Source organism: Mobula hypostoma, chromosome 9, assembly GCF_963921235.1.
Source record: "Mobula hypostoma chromosome 9, sMobHyp1.1, whole genome shotgun sequence".
NCBI lineage: Eukaryota > Metazoa > Chordata > Chondrichthyes > Myliobatiformes > Myliobatidae > Mobula > Mobula hypostoma.
In genome coordinates, this window is record NC_086105.1 from 41,216,997 (window position 1) to 41,235,628 (window position 18,632).

Below are 18,632 nucleotides of genomic sequence, written 5' to 3' on the forward strand. Positions count from 1 at the left end.
CTCCTGGTGCGGCCTCCTCTACATCGGTGAAACCCGACGCAGGTTGGGGGACTGTTTTGTCGAGCACCTCCGCTCCGTCCACCACAACAGACAGGATCTCCCAGTAGCCACCCACTTCAACTCTGCTTCCCATTCCCATTCAGATATGACCATACATGACCTCCTCTACTGCCATGATGAGGCTAAACTCAGGTTGGAGGAGCAACACCTCATATACCATCTAGGTAGTCTCCAGCCCTTTGGTATGAACATAGAATTCTCCAACTTCCGGTAATTCCCTTCCCTTCTATCTCTATTTCACTCTGCCCCCTCCCCCAGCTACCTATCACCTCCCTCATGGTTCTGCCTCCTTCTACTACCCATTGTGTTTTCCCCTATTCCTTCTTCACCTTTCCTGCCTATCACCTCCCTGCCTCCCCTCCCCCACCCCTTTATCTTTCCCCTTACTGGTTTTTCACCTCGAACCTACCAGCCTTCTCCTTCCCACCCTTCCCCCATCTTCTTTATAGGGCCTCTACCCCTTCCCTCTACAGTCCTGATGAAGGGTTCCGGCCCGAAACGTCGACTCATCATTTCCACGGATGCTGCCCAACCTGCTGAGCTCCTCCAGCGTGCTGTGAGTGTTGCTTTGACCCCAGCATCTGCAGATTATTTAGTGGCAGGTATGACATCGTGGGCATCACTGAGTCTTGGTTGAAAGAAGATCATAGCTAAGAGCTTAGCATCCAAGGATACACATTGCAGAAAGAGGTGACATAGGATCAGAAGATGTAGAATCTTTGTGTTAAGAAACTGTAAGGGTAAAAATACCCCAATTGGAGTTATATGTAGTCCTCTGAACAGTAACCAGGATGTGGGATAAAAATTGCAATGAAGGTAGAAAAGGCATGTTAAAAGGACAATGTTATAATGGTCATGAGGGATTTTAATAAGAAGATAGATTGGGAAAATCAAGTTGATGCTGGATCCCAAGAGCAGGAATTTGTGGATTGCCTACAAGATGCCTTTTTAGAGCAGCTTATGGTTGAGCGCACTAGGGAAAGGCATTTCTGGATTGGGTGTTGTGTAACAGACCAGATTTAATGTGGGAGCTTAAGATAAAGAAATCCTCAGGAGGCAGAGATCATAATATGATAGAATTCACCCTGCAGTTTGAGAGGGAGAGGCTAACGTCATTTGTATCAGCATTATGGTGGAGTAAAGGGAACAATAGAGACATGAGAGATGAGTTGGCCAAAGTTGATTAGAAGGAGGCACTAGCAGGGATGAAGGCAGAACGGCAATGACTGGAGTTTTGGGGAACAAATTGTAAGATGCGGGATCGATCCTTCCCAAAGATGGACAAACATTCTAAAGGGAGGATGACACAAGCATGGCTGACAAGGGAAGTCAAAAGACAGATAAAAGCAAAAGTTAGTGGAAAGTTAGATGATTGTGAAGCTCTTAAAAACCAACAGATGGCAACTAAAGAAACCACAAGGAGAGAAAATACGAAATAAAAGTTAAGCTATCTAGTAATACAAAAGAGGATAGCAAAAATTTTTTTCAGATATATGAAGTATAATATAGATGTGAAATTGAGTATCAGGCAGCTAGAAAATGATGCTGGAAAGGTAGTAATTGGGGCCAAAGAAACGGCAGATGAACTTAAGTACTTTGTGTCAGTCTTCACTGTGGAAGATATTGGCAGATTGCCAGAATTTGACTGTCAGGGAGCAGAAGTGAGTGTAGTTGATAGTAATAAGGAGAAGGTGCTTGCGAAGTTGAAAGGTCTGAAGGTAGATAAGTCAGGTGGACCAGATGAACTATATCCCAGGGTTCAAAAAAAGATAGCTGAAGAGAGGTGAAGGCATTAGTGATGATCTTTCAAAAATCAGTAGATTCTGGAATTGTTCAGGAGGACTGGAAAATTGCAAATGTCACTCCACTTTTTTAGAAAGGAGAGAGGCAGAAGGAAGGAAATTATAGACCAGGTAGTCTGACTTCAGTGGCTGGGAAGGTGCTGGAGTCCATTATTAAGGATAAGGTTTCAAGTACTTAGAGAAACATGATAAAGTAGGTCAAAGTCAGCATAGTTTCCTTTAGGAGAAATCTTGCCTGACAAATCTTTTGGAATTATTTGAGGAAATAACAAGCAGAATAGACAAGGGAGAGTAGGTGGATGTTATTTACTTGAATTTTCAGAAGTCATTTGGCAAGGTGCCACACATTAGGCAGCTTAACAGGTTAAAAGCCATGGTACTACAAGAAAGATGCTATCATGTATAAAAGATTGGCTGAATGGCAGGGGGCAAAGCATTCAAATCTAAGCAGTTGAACTTGCTTAGATTAGTGGTGTTCAACATAATGTTGTGCCAAACAAGCACATGATTCACATCCCATTTATCACTTTAGTTCCCTCCATCACCAGGGCCCAATGGCCGCAGACTGTTCTACAAAATGCAAAGCAGCAACTTTCATAGGCTTCTTCAGTTGTACCTTCCAAAGTGATAACCTTCAGCATTTGAAAGTACCGAATCAGGAGAGGTAAGGGATTATTAGTGTCTCTAAGTCACTCGCCAAGTTACACAATATCCCTGCTTAGAAAACTGTCATTGTTTCATCAATGGTTTTGAGAAAGACCATCATCTCAAGGCTGATTAAGAACACATAATAAATGCTAACCTTGCCAGCAAAGTTAACATATATCAGAATAAAAGAAATTTAAATTAATTACGTTATGCCATTAGTTTAATCAGATTCCCAGACTTTACATTTTTTCCAGTAGATTTCTGCTACTCGGGTGCATTGTGATCGTTTTTTCCATTGCTGTAATTGAATCTGTGCATCACAAATTCTATTGCAATGAAGTCATTGCCATTGTGATTGCCCCGTATTACATTATTACTTTAAAAATATACCTTAATAGAGTTTTCTTTTACTTACCTTCAAAACAAGTCAGTTGTTTTAATCTAAGTAAAGGCCCGGTCTGTAGATAAATCATAATAATCATAAAAAGCCGTCAAATAAATTTTATTAGGAAGGAACAGTTGAAAAACCTTCCTGTAGTAATAATGAGAAATATTTTTGAATCTTCTCCCTGTTTTCCATTTGCAGTAAGGAGATCCAATCTAATTGACTAAATGGTATGCAATAATGCACAGACCAACTTATTCCTGACTTCTGCGCATGTGCATTGTAACACAGAAATCAGAGATGAGCTGAAGGTCAGAGGCTGGAACATTTGACCTCTCAGTTCACTCTGCACTATGTCTGGGAGCTTAGCTTAGAGTGCTAATCACCCTTGAAATAATGGTGATGGGCATCTTTTTTTGATCCTCTTCAGAAAGGTAGAGAGTTGTTGGATCTCTTCTCAAAGCCAATGATGAAACAACTACATTTTTCTAAATGGGTGGTGTGTAAATTGCAGAGTGACTTAGAGGCCCTTATCTCTTCTGATTTTGTACTTCCAGGTGATAAAGTTAGTACTTTGGGAGGTACAGCCAAAGCCTAGGCAATTTGTTGCTTTGAATTTTGCCAAAAGCAATTCACCTCTAGCTTCTCAACTGCTTGCCAGCAAATCCAGGCATATACTGAACTACCTTACTCACTTTAAAATTTGTCTGTTGAGCAGTCCAGGGGCATAATAATGGTATGAAGTTGGGGTCGCAGGATCCATCACCAGCAGCGTCAGTTACTGCTCATAGACTATATTGCTTTGCAACACAGCTGTGGCAACAAGACTTCAAAATATTTGGCCCCATCAGATCAGAAGTAAATGTGGCTGTGAGAATATTAGAGGAGCAAGCAGGCAGAATCTAGTATGAACTAGCCCACTGCTATTTTGTGATTCGTTGCAAGTCATTATGTAAAGTGGTCACCCTGAAGTGAAGACTTCCGTCACACCTCATTACCCAAGTGGAACTTGACCCAAGCAGAGGTACATCCAATTACTTGTACCACCACTGTCAACAGTATGTATTTACTACAGTAGCTGATTTAATGATTTGTGGTAGATTAGAAGGTTAACCGATAAAACATTTAACAATTTATGAATAACCTCTACAGTCTCTTGAAGGTTAGGTTTAAGCATAGCTTCATTGTGATATCCCATTCATCTTAACCCATGTTATCAATGACATCTGGCATATCAATAACCAGAAACTTATGTTGAGAAAGCAGTATACTCATTACTCATTGTTATTTAAATGCTTAATTCATGGTGGTTATATTCTGCTTTGAATAATATCTTTAAGCATCATAGACTTAGTTGATGGATACTCAGAAAAAGTTAGTGATTGCAACATAATCCTCAGGAATGATTTAGATATGTAGTTACTCTCTCCTGCAGAGCAGCTCTCACTCCTCTGTGAAGAAATTTACAGAGCTGTTAGACCAAAATTTGTTTCATATAAACAAAAAAAGCAGCTCTTATATTTTCACAATCATCTTTATTCCTACTGTATATATTCTCCCTCCTATCATTTCCCTAACGTTCTGTTCTTACACTTTCTGAGGAATAATAAATAAACTGTGGTAAACCGTATATATGTTGTAACTGGGTTACCTGTCTGGACACGCCCCTCTGCTGACTGCTCCTGTGGCTCCTCCCACAGACCCCTAAATAAAGGCGATTGTGCCACTGCTCCTCCCACTGTCCAGGAAAGATACTCAGCATGGACAAGGTCCCATTTTACTGTTAATAAAAGCCTTTCAGTATTTACTCTACTTCCAGTCTTTTGGAGTAATTGATAGTGCCTCAATTTTATTAACAGTAATTTTAAAGTGTGGAACATGTTCTGAGACCCGACAAATTAGACCTCAACCTGCAAACACCTGAAGCCGGAAACGCTTTCGAACTCTGGCTGGTTTGCTTTGAATCATACCTAGAGGAGATTGCAGTGACCGAGTCCGCCACGAAGCTCAAGTTCTCCTCTCCAGGATCAGTCCACGGGTCTACTCAATGATTAGAGACCAGCTGAGCTACGACGGCGTGATCAGTGCCCTCAGAAGACAATACCTGCGGCCGGTAAACACCGTCTATGTGCGACATCGCTTAGCGATGCGGCAGCAGCAGCTCGGAGAGTCGAGCACTGAGTTTGTCCGGGCCCTACAGACACTCGTGCAGGCCTGCGATTGCCGGGGGCTGACGGCCGAAGAGCATGCGGAGCTCCTAGTAAGAGACGCCTTTGTCACGGGGACCAGGTCAGTGTACATGCACCAGCGGCTGCTGGAACAAGCCGATCTTACTTTACGTTCGGTGATTGAGCTGGCCAATACGCTGGAGGCCGCTCTGCACAACTCTGATGCTCTCCAGGCACGCGATCTCCCGACGGCCTCGTGGTCACCGCAGACCCCGCAACCCACTGGCGAATCGACCAATGGCTGCTGCCAGTCGCAAGCCCGCGAAGTGCTACTTCTGTGGACTCGAGAATCACCCCCGGAAATGCTGCCCGGCCCAAGAAGCTACCTGCTCCAGCTGCGGAAAGAAGGGCCACTTCGCCAAGGCCCGTAAGTCCAAACCGCGAGCAGGATCGAGCAGCGCCACGTGCAAGGCATGAGGGTCGCCATTTTGCCTGCTGCCATTTTGCCTGCACACCGCCACCAGGTGCGAGACATGGGGCGGCCATCTTGGTCGGCGCCACCTCGCACCGCCTATGATCCACGGGTGCTCACGAGGCATCCCACCACGCCAGACCAGGACAGCGACTCAACTCTGGCCTCCATGACCCTCGACCAAAGCGCTCCCCACCAACTCGCAAGGTCAATGATGGACATCCTGGCAGAGGGGCGCAGGACAAGCTGCCTGTTTGACACGGGCAGCACGGAGAGTTTTATCCACCCGGACACGGTGCAGCATTGCGGACTCGTGATACGGCCGGTAAGTCAGAGGGTTGTCATGGCTTCCGGGTCGCATACAACAGACATCCGGTGGGGGGGGCATTGTGTAGCAACGCTAGTGGTGCAGGGCACAGAATATCGAGATTTTACATTACTGGTCATGCCTCAACTGCGTTTCCCCTGTGCTATTGGGGCTCGACTTCCAGAGCCACCTGAAAAGCATGACAATGGAGTATGATGGGCCCCTCCCACCAATCACTGTTGGAAATCCTCAGATTTGTAGGGATACGTCACATACCCCACTACTGACCACCTCCACACACTGACCCGCACATTCCACCCAACACCATGTCAACAGCTGCACTACAGACACCACTTTGGCCTCTCCACCCTCAAGATCCCTCCCCCACCACTGTTCACCAACCTGACCCCCGACTGTAAACCTGTGGCAACTAAAAGCAGGAGGTACTGCGCGGGAGAGAGAGCCTTCATTAAGTCGGAGGTGCAGCGGCTGTTCAGGGAGGGGGTCATTGAGGCAAGCACAAGTCCTTGGAGGGCGCAGGTGGTCGTTGTTCGGAACGGGGAGAAAAATGGGATGGTCGTGGACTATAGCCAGACCATCAATAGGTTCACGCAGCTCGACATGTACCCTCTACACCGCATCGCGGTTATGGTCAATTAGATAGCACAGTACAAGGTGTACTCAACCATAGACCTAAAATCTGCTTACCATCAGCTCCCCATCTGCCGGGAGGACCGCCCTTACACTGCCTTCGAGGCGGATGGCAGGCTTTATCACTTCCTGTGCATCTCCTTCAGTGTCACGAATGGTGTACCTGTCTTCCAGAGGGAAATGGACCGGATGGTGGACCGGTGCCAACTGAAGGCCACGTTTCCATATCTGGATAATATCACCATCTGCAGTCATGACCGGCAGGATCACGACAACAACCTCCAAAAACTTTTCCAAGCTTCCCTCCACCGACCGCAATGTGTACTTTCTTAACGTTATCGGCAAGTAATCGCAGTTCCCCTTCGCCATCCCCTGCCCCGACACCACTACCACGTCAGTTATAAAAGCCCTACGCAAGCTCTTCACTCTGTTCGGATACCCATGCTATATCCACAGTGACAGAGGGTCCTCGTTTATGAGTGACGAGCTGCGCCAATACCTGCTGGCTAGGGGAATTGCAACTAGTAGGACCACGAGCTATAATCCCCGGGGGAATGGACAGGTGGAGAAGGAGAATGCCACAGTGTGGAAAGCCACACTTTTAGCCCTCAGCCCAAAGGGACTGTCAGTTTCTCGCTGGCAGGAGGTCCTTCCCTAGGCACTCCACTCCATCCGCTCCCTGTTATGCACGTCCACTAATGCCACCCCTCATGAGCGGCTCTTTTCTTTTCGCAGCAAGTCGACCACTGGGACCACCCTACCAACTTGGCTGACATCCCCGGGGCCAGTGCTGCTCCGGAAACATGTGAGGAGCAATAAATAATCCCCGATGGTCGAGAGGGTTCACTTACTTCATGCGAACCCCCAGTATGCCTATGTGGTTTTATCCGATAGGTGGGAGGACATGGTCTCCATCCGCGACCTGGCGCCCGCAGGAGCACCGGGCCCCTACCCTGAACACTCCATGGTGACTATTAACCCCGTACCCACTAATATATATACCCACGAGACACCGCGCACTCCAAGCCCTACACAGACACCACATGGCACTCCCATACCGGGCGCGATGCACACGCATGAGGGATTACCGACGCCTAACGTGCTGACACCTCAAGTCAGGCCGGAGCCAGCACAACCGCCGTCGCCTGTGCAATCACCGCCGGTGCTACGTAGATCACAGCGACGGACTCGACCGCCTGATAGACTTAACCTGTAAATATACTTCTTGTAAATATTGTCAGTCACTTCATCCCGCGGGACTCCTTGTAAAAAGGAGGGATGAATGTGGTAAACCATATATATGTTGTAACTGGGTTACCTGTCTGGACACGCCCCTCTGCTGACTGCTCCTGTGGCTCCTCCCACAGACCCCTAAATAAAGGCGATTGTGCCACTGCTCCTCCCACTGTCCAGGACAGATACTCAGCATGGACAAGGTCCCATTTTACTGTTAATAAAAGCCTTTCAGTATTTACTCTACTTCCAGTCTTTTGGAGTAATTGATAGTGCATCATAAACCCCTAAATCTATTGTATAAACATAAGGAAAAGAAGCAGACCTGTTGGAAATGCTGGGTATTTTTAAAGGCTAATGGCATTGAAAGATTTCTAGTTTTAGAAACATAGAAAACCTACAGCACAATACAGGCCCTTTGGCTCACAATGCTGTGCGAAACATGTCCTTACTTTTGGAATTACCTAGGGTTACTAATAGTCCTCTACTTTTCTACGCTCCATGTACCTATCCAAGAGTCTCTTAAAAGAGTTTTTTTTTAATTTAAGAGTGTAGCAAAATGGAAGAAACACTTATAATTGAAGTTCTAAACAGGGAGAGTTACTTTTCTCCGCTCAGTAGTTACACTCTCATTTCACAGTCAAAAATCTGTAGGATGAAGGGCTAGTCTACAGGCTTGAGCACAAACAAAACTGACCAATGCATTTGTGCAGTATCTCATGAGTAAGTTTTTGTCTTCTGGAATGAGATGTTTGATCAATAGCCCTCAATTCTCACAAGAAGATGTCACAGCATGGAGCAGAGAAGTTATCCCAAATATCCTGGCCAACAATTTTCCCTCAGATGTTTTTATTAAAATACAAAGTCTGTAGATAATTTGATCCTTTATCTCAATGCTACTTGAAATAACCTCTTGTATAGAAATTGACAACTGTATTGTCAGATTAATTAAAAATTGGGTTATGCTGAGGTTATGAAAAAGTCTATATAAATGCAGTTTTATCATTTTTTAATGCTTTGTTACAGTTTAATGGAATTTCGTAGCATAGAAAATATTTTGTTGTTATTCCAGGTGGCTGAGGTTGTAAGTGTTAAATTCAATGCCACACCTACATTATTTTATTTTTAAATACAATCAAGTACTAGTGGCATGGCTGTATTTACCTGTATATTGTAGAACACTTCATTGTCTCCATTATGAGGACCATAACATGTAAAGTCTTCAACACTAAGCTATGAAGCAAACAAAAAAGTCAATGAGTGCATATCACAAAATGTTTACTAAGAAATGCGGTATAAACTTTAATGTCATAAAAAGCTATCACTAACCTCATTCTGAAGAAATAGAATAACATTCTGGGAACCTTGGTTAAAAATTGGTTTCAGGAATGTATGTAGCTCTTCATTTTCAATGATATGACCTTCATGAGTTGCATTTTTCAAATTCCATAAAGAGCTATAAGTGATCAAAAACATTTCAAAAAGGCTTTGTGCTTCATATAGGTATTATAAAGATCATATTTAAAATATAATTGAATGTACTGGAGAAGCAAATTTTCCTACTTCACTACGATCAGTATAATCAGTTAATATTTTACTGAAAAAATGCATGCATAAAAGAAAATTGAAACATTTAACATCAATATATGCATTCATTTCTGGATATTTTCTTTAATTCTAGCTAAATTGCAATATTAGCTGTAGAAAACATGTGGTCTTAAAATTGACATGAAAATTAAATATGCTTGTAATTTAGTGCTGCTACAGTACTGAAGACCTACAAAAAGGTCATTATTCCTTCCTTTAAATATATAAGGTCCTTCTTGATTTTTCCCCTCACTCATAGGTTTAACAACTGCAACCTAATAAAACACCAAAAACAATGTCCTTTTAAAAGTTAATGATCACATGAAAACCATTGTTAAAACATAATGAATACTTGCTTCTCAAACATTCCTCTTTTATTTATGATTTGGAAACAGATTTCTCCTTGTATAGATATTTGTATAGATATTTAATTTTGGGTATCCAGAGGCTTCTGTGACAGCACCTACCAAACAAATAACCTGGGTCACTTAGGATGATAGTTAGACATGAGCATTATCACCTGGAAGTTCGTCTCTAAATAGCATCCTATCCTGTGTATGCATTGTTCTTCTTTCATTTAACTCAATATAATGGTGTAGTTAGGTACCTAAATATTGCTCATGCAGCAAACATGCTAGAAAAAGTTAAATCAAAGAAGTGAATATTTAATGATAGGTTAAGAACAATTACTGCAAAGTCAATTCTCTGGCTCTAAAAGATTTATTTTGTAGATATAATCACATACTTTTAAGGATTTTTAAGCACTTACCTCTCTTTCAATTCCATTGCCCTTTCCCAGTATTTATTTCAGATTCTGTATAATTCTACTCTCTCTTTTTTGGTTTAGAATCTCTGTGTCCCAGTGAGATTTCTTCAGTCTAATTCATTGAAAAGTGCCATATCTTGTCCAGCTCTCACACATTATAAATTCAATACAGAGGGTGCAACATTGGATTACAGACAAGCAAATCTGTGTTCAAAATCCTGCAAATACTCCATGGGCAGGCACATCATTCCATCCATCATTAAAAATGCTGTTCAAAATCGTACAGGATAATGTAATAAAATTGCTTAAAAATCAATAAAATATCAAAAAATTATTAATTCTGATCCTAAAATTCTGGGTTTTATAGTGCATGCACTTCAAAGACAAACAATTGCAAGATACTGAAGATCATTTGGTTCTGGATGGTGCCATTATAAATTTGCCAAGATGTACTCATTGTAAAAATTAATAGACCAGTTTAAAAAAAGCAAGTGAGTTCATCATAATGTAATTATGTGCATAACATATATGTTAGGGCATACTCTGAAGCTAGGGTATAGCAAATATTAATTTCAACAGCAGCCATTCTTCAGATTTGAATGTGGGTTGCAGATGGAAATTAAAACGCAGCTCTGAAGAATGGACTTCCTGGAGCTACAGGTTTGGTCATTCACAAACAAAGAAACACTCCACTTCGACCTCAGATGTCTGCATATGCATTAATGCGGCCTAGAGTCAGTGGGGAATAATAATCATTCTGGGTGTCTGGAGTGTGGGTGCGAAGGAGGTGTTTGAAAGCTATACGTAATTCAAAGAAAGTATTGTAGATACAGTACATTGTAGAATTGTCCAGCTGTTAGCTTTGATCTTTAGCATATAAAAATGTCATGAAGTATTGGCTGACCAGGCCTCTACTTCTAAGAGAGTCACAAATGCTGAATAAAACACTTCCATATCCACTAGCTTCAGTGTCTCTCCAGGGATGTTGTTCATAATTATAACAACATACATTTGAATTTCTTTAACTGTTTTAATCAGACATCTGTTTTACATCGAATTAAAAAGGTCTCTGGACACAAACATATATTCAAATTAATTAGATCTTGTTATAGTACTGTACTGGGTGGCAGAATGGAGATAATTCTCTACCAAAGGAGGTGTAAGATGTTCCTTCCCTCTGCTGGCCTGTAGTTCACCCTTGAGCAAGGTCTGGCAACTGCTTAGCGCTTGATTAGGGTCACATGAAGCTGTGGGAGCAGGTGGTGTATGGTCATATGAGTAGCTGATGCATATCCTAGTTATGCAACCACTGATGCCAGAGAGACAATCTTTGAAGAGTATTGGTAATGACTGAGGTCTTGTAAAGACACTGGCCAGAAGAAGGTAATGGCAAACCATTTCTGTAGAAAAATGTGCCAAGAACAATCATAATACTGAGACCATGACTGCCTTCATCATACAACATGACACATAATGATGTTGATGATAATTGTACTGCAAGATGAATCCACTGCAAAAGCAGCAATCAAGTTATCCTGAATATGTGATTCTCGCTATTGGAACTTTTCTTTGCCAGAGACTGCCTACTTTCACTTCCAATAAAATCTCCATCAATGATATTTCTACCTTGATACTTAACCATTCATAAACAGCTCCACATAGAAACACATCTTTCATTTGAAAATTGTATTCATCAATTATTTTAGCATTTCATTATCTATACTGAATTTCTATTTCTCAGTATCACAAATTTTAAACCTCATCCTTCTGTTGAAACTTCATCATGGATTTCCATTGCCTTATTTCCGTTCCTCAAAATTACCCTCAGGGTAATCCATTCTTCTGGCTTTAGCTCTTTGTGTGTGCATCTCTCTCCCTTTTGTATCATTAACCACATACACACTATGTTGTGTGTCAGTGGCATACAAAAGGCACCTCAAAGAAACAATAAAGAAAAGTTTTGAATGTGCCCAAGTTTATTGTGGAGAGATCAGGGAGAAGCAGACAGAAGTGCAACAGAAAAGCTAAGCCCAGATCTAATGATAGCTTACACACAGAGGCCACTTTATTAGGTACCTCTGGTGCCTATACATGATATTCTGCTGCTGTAGCCAATCCACTTCAAGATTGACATGCTGTGTGTTCAGAGATGTTCTTCTGCACATCACTGTTGTAACATGAGGTTATTTGAATTACAGTCAACTTCCTGTCAGCTTGAACCAGTCTGGCAATTCTCCTCTGATCTCTCTCATTAACAAGGAGTTTTGGCCCACAGAACTGGATTTTAGACCATTGAATTTTGTTTTGGACTGTTCCTTGTAAATTCTAGAGATTGCTATGTGTGAAAATCCCAGAAAGTCAGCAGTTTCTGAGATACACAAATCACCCCATCTGGTTTCAACAACCGTTCTATGGTCAAAGTTACTTAGGTCACATTTCTTCCCCATTCTAATGTTTGATCTGAACAACAACGGAACCTCTTGACCAAGTCTAAATGTTTTTATGCATTGAGTTGCTGCCACATGATTTACTGATAAGCTATTTGCATTAGTGAGCTGGCATACCTAATAAAGTGCTATTGACTGTATAGGATGCTTCAGCAGCATTTCACTTGAGGCATGGGTAGAGACAAGCAATGCCACATGCGTAGTGATTGCCTAGATATACGGCATGAAACACATTTCACAGTCATACCTGATACCCATTGTTGCAATCAATCTGCTTCGCTTTTGAACAAAGAACAGGGTGGAGCTAGTGGGAACAGACAAGAGTTTGTAGTAGAGATTGCAGGCAACACATTCTGGTATATGTTCAGACACATTCTGGAATTTCCTTATAACTTCTCCACCAAGTTCTTCCTTTAAGGGGTATGTAGGATAAGCAGGCTACATGCTCACTAAAGATGAAGTGGGATAAAGGATCTCAGGTTGATGACACAAATTAGTGAACATTATAGAATAAAGAAAACAAAATATTCAGATTTTCATTTCCAGCAGCATATAAATAAGAAGAGCTATCATGTTAAACTTGCTGAGAATTTTGCTAAATAACACAGCAGAGCATTGATCACAGTATTATATAAAGTTACACACATCGAAGTAGCTGGTGAACGCAGCAGGCCAGGCAGCATCTCTAGGAAGAGGTACAGTCGACATTTCAGGCCGAGACCCTTCGTCAGGACTTCCTTCGTTAGTCCTGACAAAGGGTCTCGGCCTGAAACGTCGACTGTACCTCTTCCTAGAGTTGCTGCCTGGCCTGCTGTGTTCACCAGCTACTTCGATGTGTGTTGCTTGAATTTCCAGCATTGCAGAATTCCTGTTGTTTGCATTATATAAAGTTTACAGTTTATCGAAGAACTGAAAAAAAGATCCAAGCAAAGAGAGGGGATAATGATCAAAAATGATTGAACAGGTTGGGAATGTTTCTCCGAAAAAGAAAAGGCTGCAGGTTGGATGAATACAGGTCTTCATGAGTAAGCCTGCCTTAAAAAAACTAGATATATGGATTGGCAGAAGGCTGGGAGTTGTGAATTGGCTGCAAGTCCAAAATTGAGGATCATAAATGGGAAATCATTCTTACTTTACTTTGGTAATCAGACTTCATTGTATCTGCTTCAGCTCAATGTCTAGTTTATTAATTATACTGCTGTGAAGTGCTTTACTGATTAAGCTGTTGTGATATTTTCTACATTGAAGCAATTTTCTAAATTAAGCTGCAGCTGGCAGCCAAAGGTATTTAGTTCTCTTTTAATTTTTATAATTTATGAACTTTGCTTAAGGTTGCTTGCCAACAGCTTAAAAGCACTATAAAAGTTTGGCTAAGTTGTGAAGTTTATTTCTCTGCAGATGTACTGCAAAATTATTAAACTGTGGGGAACCTTGTTCTGTTAATGCCTTCTGTTTCTGACAATAGCCAGGTGTGTCTGTTTTGGAATTTTGGGTTAGGTATGCAGAATATCTGAAAAATGGGATTAGGAAAGTGAGTATAATAGTGACTCATTTGCTCCATCAAAGGAGCTTTATCCTGTTGAATTCAAAACTCAGAACATGGTAATTTTGGTTACAATGTTCAAAAAGTTCATTTACATAATTGCACAATCTTTGGTTTGCTATAACAGATTTCACCAAGACTGTCCTGGGATAACTAATAATAAGTAAAAACTCTATCTCATAATTTTGATATTTATAGTTATTACATTTGCAAAGTAATTAATTTTGTGAAACCATTTGAGACTTTTAAAGTTTGTGATAAAATGGAATATAATCTGAGTATTTAATTCCTATTGTTTTCTCCTTTCCCTAAATATCAAACACAACTTGCAAATTGTGGAAATCTTACAAGCTGCAAACCACAGGCTGATTTTGATAAATTACTACATTAAACACCAACTCCCAGAACTGTAAAAAAAAATAAATTTCAGTAAGGAAACCAACATCCTAGAAGTTCATTGAACTGCTGGAGCTAATGCAGTGGAACTTAGTTACTAACCCAAATTTATATATACAAACAATATCTCCACCAAGAGTTCCAAAAAAATTCGGACCAGCAATTGTTGTAACATACAGTAGGTCCACATTTTCACGCAGCTTTTTGGACAATACATGCAGCTTTAATATGCAGAGTAGACTATAGAACACTAGATGGTGCTTCTAAAAATTAGGGAGAACTTGAAAGGAAGGGCTCAGACCAAAGAGGAAGGGTGAAAATATTTTAGCAACAAGATACTTGCTAAAGAGAAATGAAACAAAAGTAATAATGATGACTAATGTAAGAAAAGGAAGTGGGCAGTTGTCTTTTCAGTCTTTTCCAGTAAATCATGTCTGCCTTTATATTTCTTTAGTTATTTTATTATGAACTCACCCAAGTATTCTAATGAAGGTCATAGGAATCTTTCATCACATTTCTTATGTTCCGCTTTTTGAATTGGTTTTAGGAAATGAAAGCAGATACTGTACACAGTTACTGCCTGTTACCAGTTAATCAGGTGTATGTGCAGAAACAGCCACACTGAACAGGGAAGAATCATGTTACTGAATACCAAGAAGTTTACAGTTCAAACAGAACTCTGGTATTAACTTTTTTTCTGTAGAATCCTTTTAAACAAGAGAGAAAGTATAATTTTGAATAGCTTTCTACTAGTTTTGCAAGGATCAATATTAATACCATTGTCAAAACCTGTGAATTCCACAAATGAAAAACAATGAAAGAAATCCTGTATTGTTATTTTTGATTGCATTTTGTTTTCTGTGAAATGTATTGTTGAACCTCTGGAAAAAAATTACTTACAGGCACATCTCAGTGAAGCAGGAATAATGGATCATTTATGCCTATTAACTAAATATTGTAAAATGGTAGGCTTTCATCAATTATGATTTGATTGAAAGGTAAAAAATTCTCAAAATACTAAATGTCCTACATGTCTATTCCAAATTTCAGATTCCATTCCTCACCTCATTGATATGTGTTACAATGAAATCACTGGGCCAACCCTTAGAGGATGATCGTCAGATTCACAGGCATTCTCCACTAACTCACGAAAAGAGCAGGGAGTGCACTTTCAATGCCCTTTATCACTCAAGTTACAGCAATGAATATGAGCAACCATGTGGGAGTCTGGGACCTAGTACCTCCAGCCCACACATAAAAAAATACTGTTGATATTCGCCAAAGTTGACAAAAGCTGCTGAATTGCAATAGTTTAAAAGCTTATTGCAATGATTTTAAACCTTATTACATATAAGTAGTTCAAAGTGGTCTGCAAGCTATATATTTTTAAAATCATATTCCATCAGTAGATCACAACAGTTTTGTTTACTACTGGTTTTGCTCAAACCAGTGTTGTTTCAGTTCTAATTGTAATACTCTATTGTACAATGTATTTCAACAGAATACTTTGATTTCTTTTTTTATCAGCCTCTTCTTACAGTCATTGGGTCTTGAGGTTCGCTTATGTTACCACCATTGCATTTGGATTGAAATCAGTGAGCTTACTGATCCTGCATCATTTCTGACCTAACACAGAATTCTTGAGGAGATTTCATAATGTATTTGCACAGCTAAGTCCATGCTTTCCAATGGAGTCCACATGGAGCCCAGCCGTAGAGTTAATTTACAGAATCAGTTTTACAAATCTATTAGAAAGTTTAGGACTTTTCCATGCAAGTACATGTGACATCTCAATTTCCCTGACATTTAAATAGGGTCAACATTGGCAGTTTGCCACACAAGTATATGCACATGATCAGGCCATATGGAACAGTTACAATGGACCAGGGCATGATCGCTGCCGACACTCAGCCCTTCCAATAATTCCCAGGCACACATACTAGCTGTGACACCCACAGGACAGATTATCCTAGAGATCTCCACTTCACAGCCCCAGTAATGCCCTGATGGCCTCCCACTTTCCTTAGATGTGGAAAGCACTATTCCATTGTTCTAAATGACTTTGTATTTTAAAATACACTGCACCACTTAAACATGCCTGTTGTATCTGCCTCCATCACCACCCCTGGCAGCACATTCCAGATACCTACAACTCTGAGTGAAAAAAAAACTTGATCTGCACATCTTGTTTTAACTTTCTCCCTTACTTATTAGATGCAAGCCCTCTGTAGTATTTGACATTTTGACTCTGGGAAAAGAAGATACTGGATATTTATTCATGCCTCTCTTAAATTTATAAACTTCTATCAGGTCTCTTCTCAGTCTCTGCTGCTCCAGAGAAAGCAACCTTAGTTTGTTCAACAACTTCTTGTGTCACATGCCCTCTAATCCAGGCAGCATCCTGGTAAAATTCTTCTGCACCATCTTTAAAGCCTCCACATACTCCAGAAAACTGGATGCAGCCTAACTAGATTTCAACAAAGCTGCAACATAGCTTCCTGGCTCTTGAATTCAATACCTCAACTAATAAAGGTAAGCATGCTATTTGCTTTCTTTACCACCCAATCAACTTGTGCAGCCCTTTTTATGAACTATGGACTTGGACCCCAAGATTCCCTGTACATCAACACCTGTTAGGCTCCTGCCATTAACTGTATACTTTCCCTTTATGTGGCTTGCTGCCTCTTTTTCCTGTGGCATTGCAATATGACATACAAACAAAGTTGTTGGAGATATATAATGAGTCAGTATTGCCACAAGAGTGCTATTTTGAAGCAGAAATTGGCAACTTTTCCGAAGAAAGTCAAGATTTACACAGACTTCTGTTAAAATAGATTTGGGATTTCTTTCCTGACACCATCCAAAATTAACTATTTCTGTTTAACTATGACTTTCCCTTAGCTTCTGAATTTCTTTTACAGCAGCTATAGGGCAATAATACATTGTTATGGATATAAGGAAGTTGCAACTTTGTAACTTTCTAGATTGAAAAGCACCAATTGTATTAAATATATACTGTTCAAAAACTCACCTAAATGTTGACCACACCAGGACAGGAACATGATCCACGGCAGAAGTACCCTGAAAGAGGTGAATTAAAGTGCACCATAGTAGTGGCTGCAAACACCAACGATCTGAAGCCATGGAACTTTCAACAGGACTTGCCTCCGATCAAAGCACACTGGAAGTGAAAATGTGTATGCGCTTAAAATAAAACAAGCCCTGCTGATCACATCTGTAACTTACAGATTTAACTTGTTTTTTCTGGTGCCTTCTTGCTTTGATATAAACATTACTGAACATGGACAGAGAAAGAAAATTTAATTAAATAGCAAACTGGAGAATACAAAAGATGAAAAATAATTTGGAAATTTCTACTGAGCTGTGAACAATGTCAGACAAAAGGCGCGTGAATGATGTTGCAATCAGCAATGAGATCATTTACTGATTAACTTGTTCACCACCAAAATAAACTTACTTAAAGAATGCCTTCCCCTTTCCCATTTGGGTTTAATTTTTAACTTTTCAGCAATCCTGCAACAAAGAATAGAGAAATAAAAATTCTCCTTTAATTTAAAGAATATAATAAATTTAGAGAAGTAAAGAATTGAGAAAAAAGACAAATGTATACATTTTTAAAAATATATTTAAACAAAATCTTTTGGTGAATATTTCCTCTGGGTCATATATTATAAAAATATAAGTTTGTATTTCATAAATTGTCCATAATCTTATTAGAACACATACATAAAATTATTGGTTATGTTTTTAATAAAAGTACTTCTTTGCGTAAATACCTCTAAATTTAGGATTCCCATATAAGCATGTCCCAAGCTTAGTAGCTACTTAGTGTGAATTTGCAGCAGTATGCCATCACTTAAACTTGCTATTCTTTCTACTGGAACTGTGCCAGATTGAAGGATCAAAGAATTTTTTGTAGACAGAAAAAATTGTACTGAGCAGTGTTTACCTTCAGAACTCACTACAAGCTGACATCAAAAGGGGAGTGACTCACACTAAAATGAATGCCCATCAATCCAAAGTTGCTGGTGATTGTATATTGCTTTGTATCTATTTTTCGCCCCTTAACTCTGCCAAACATGCTGAATGCATAAAGAGCAAAGGATTTACAACATCAAGCTTCAATGCCCATGACACCATAGGGGC

General features: G+C 40.4%; 1 protein-coding gene across 2 annotated transcripts in view; it reads right to left on the bottom strand.

The window, feature by feature from the left end:
- LOC134351670 (V-type proton ATPase subunit S1-like) overlaps positions 1–18,335 on the bottom strand; it is a 68,543-nt gene extending 50,208 nt beyond the window's left edge. The window contains exons 1-5 of one of the 2 annotated variants that reach the window (XM_063058149.1): positions 18,263–18,335; positions 17,944–17,999; positions 17,497–17,646; positions 9,056–9,182; positions 8,891–8,959 (exon numbers count right to left, since the gene is read on the bottom strand). In XM_063058149.1, coding sequence (XP_062914219.1) covers positions 8,891–8,959; positions 9,056–9,182; positions 17,497–17,609 — 309 coding nt within the window. In that variant the 5' untranslated portion in view covers positions 17,610–17,646; positions 17,944–17,999; positions 18,263–18,335. Of the gene's footprint in view, positions 1–8,890; positions 8,960–9,055; positions 9,183–17,496; positions 17,885–17,943; positions 18,000–18,262 lie in introns of those variants that run through there. The other variant, XM_063058148.1, reaches the window with a different exon arrangement.
- Between the last annotated feature and the right edge of the window lie 297 nt (positions 18,336–18,632).